Source organism: Cyprinodon variegatus, unplaced genomic scaffold (assembly GCF_000732505.1).
Source record: "Cyprinodon variegatus isolate N-32 unplaced genomic scaffold, C_variegatus-1.0 Scaffold899, whole genome shotgun sequence".
Lineage (NCBI taxonomy): Eukaryota > Metazoa > Chordata > Actinopteri > Cyprinodontiformes > Cyprinodontidae > Cyprinodon > Cyprinodon variegatus.
Window position 1 is genome coordinate 308,033 of NW_015151352.1, and position 2,341 is coordinate 310,373.

The 2,341-nt window shown below is 43.0% G+C and overlaps 1 protein-coding gene across 1 annotated transcript in view; it reads right to left on the reverse strand.

Annotated features, from left to right (window-relative positions):
• The window catches only part of tdrd12 (tudor domain containing 12), a 66,395-nt gene that overhangs the window by 58,610 nt on the left and 5,444 nt on the right, over positions 1-2,341 (reverse strand). The window contains exon 3 of the mRNA XM_015397959.1: positions 974-1,129. Within this exon, the coding sequence (XP_015253445.1) occupies positions 974-1,129 (156 nt within the window). The remainder of the gene's footprint in view (positions 1-973; positions 1,130-2,341) is intronic.

Genomic DNA, 2,341 nt, shown 5'->3' on the forward strand with positions numbered 1-2,341 from the left:
GTGAATGAGGTTTTAATTGGAATAGGTGGGGGACAACTTTTCTATTTCTGTTATTTGCTGTTGTTTCTCAAAAAAAAAAATGCATAACGATATTACAGCTTTCAGTTTTTTATTTCAAATTTGAAACATCATCTAGCCTGTAAGGTAAAAAAGAACCAATTAATCGAATCGTATCGTGGTGTATTCTTGAGTATCGAAAAACAATCAAATCGTTGGGTCAGGAAATCGATACTGAATCAAATCGCCATGATGGGTGTGATTTACACCCCTACTTTGGTCCAGTCCGTTCATCCAAGTTTCAGCCTCATCGTGCGTCGCGTGGTATAACCAGGGGCGTTTAGCCTCTAACAACCGCCTCCTGGTCAGGAATCGTAAGGTCAGGAGAAAATCAAACATGTTGGAAATTCAGTCGGCCGTCATGAGGTGTTGGACAAATCCTGCTGTTGAAGCAGAGCTACGAGCCGATTTATCAGAACCTCGAGCACTGCGCATGTGCAAATAAAGGAGTTCTTCATCTTCTTACAGATCCAGTCCGACCATCGCCATCTCTTGGTACCGAGTCCGACAGGTGGTTTCTGGACGTACAGTGTGAGCGGTTAGATCGCATCAGAGCGTCGGGTCGCACAGTGCGAGAACAAACATCGAGAGCTGTCAACTTTTAAACCCTGCGGTTTCGTCGTACAGTTTCAGCGTAGCTATGTGCAACGATTGGAAATGTTGTAGCGTATGCCCGGAGGTGTTTTAATGTTCTTCAAAATTTAACAAAAACTAGAATTAAAAATATAAAATCTTGTTAAACCACTGAATGAGTGATTACAAACTCTATTCCAGCAGGACTGATGTCCACCCGCCTTTAGATGCCTTCAGCACACCTGACTCACATTTGAGCTCAGCAGACCCATAGATAAGTGACACATCATCCACCCCCAAAGGACAGCATCTAAATATCACGACTCTCATGGGCAACCAATACCTGTCCTTCTTCAAATGATGCAGGTTTCAGGCTGTGAAGGTCCTGAGTGACATCATGGTAGAAGAGGTTCATCTGTGTCTGGAGATCAGCATAATCCTCTGTGGTTTCTCCACTTCCGCCAAAAACCCGACCCCAGAGGCAAGACGGGTTCTCCACCTTCAGGGGTCAGGAAACAAGTTAGAAACAAGAAAAACATCAATCATTATAGTTGGATATTGTTAAAAAGAACAGAAACATGAGACTTGGGTGACACAAAAGATCATCGTCCAGTCAGGTCTGAGTTTCTTTAAAACTCAATATTTGTACAATAAGCAAACTGACAGTAAAGCAGACCCATGCGATATTAGTCCCATTTCTATTACCCATTTGAAACGGTGCCAAGATCGGTCCGAGCATGGTAACAGAGGTAACAGTTGGAATGGTAGACAGAATTGAACCGGACCGTGCCAGACGCAACCTACCATGGTACTAGTTCATCAGCAGGGCTCGGCGCGGTTCAGTTCTGGTTTAAATCTCTGAGCAGCATCTCCTTACAGTCAGCCTCCGTAATCAGGAAACTTCAGACATTCCTAAAAATCCTAGCTTCCCTACCGTTCTGCGCAATTTCCAGTGATGATTCTGCTTAGCAGTGAGATGAACCTCAACGTCTGTCGTTTCCTGTGTCTGGAAGCCCTGATTAGACTATCGTTTGTCGTATCCATGTCACAAAAGCCGACTCTGTCAAGTAAATTCACTAAAGGCTGCCTTCTTCTCCTGACTCTCCGCAAACTTCCTGAATGTTACGGGCGCCACCATGATTAAATGTGGTACAATAAAAAAGAAGTGTAGATTTCATGCCTCCACTGCTGGCCTTCAAGCTCTGCTCTGAATATGGACCATCCTAACTGCCAGCCCTGATCATGGCGTCCATGATTGAGGACATCCTCGTCGATTCATGGTATACAGAATGAGTAGATTAACTGCAGGTCAGTCGATTTTGATGGAAAACGAGTTTAAATTGTTTTTTGGTTTCAGTTTACTGTAATAGCCAGTGTCTTGTTCAACACCGTCTGTATTTTTATGTAGTCCAGTTTTCCTGCAGTCTGTGACTGTGGAGTTTAAATGGTTTCAAGTCTATGAATGTTTTTACTGCTCAAAATCTTGGCCAGGTGATGACATTTTTTAAAGGTTCTGAAAGTACTTTAAATATAAAATTATTCCATCCTGTTCAATAAATTATCACTGTTTTTAATTCAGAGTAATTTTAATCTGAATGTGCTTTGCTGGAGGCATCCATGTTTATCAAAGAACACTACTGCCACCTACTGGTTTGTGACGTCACGGTGCGGTATCGGCTGTTGATCAAGTCCCAGTGCTGTATCTGGTGTT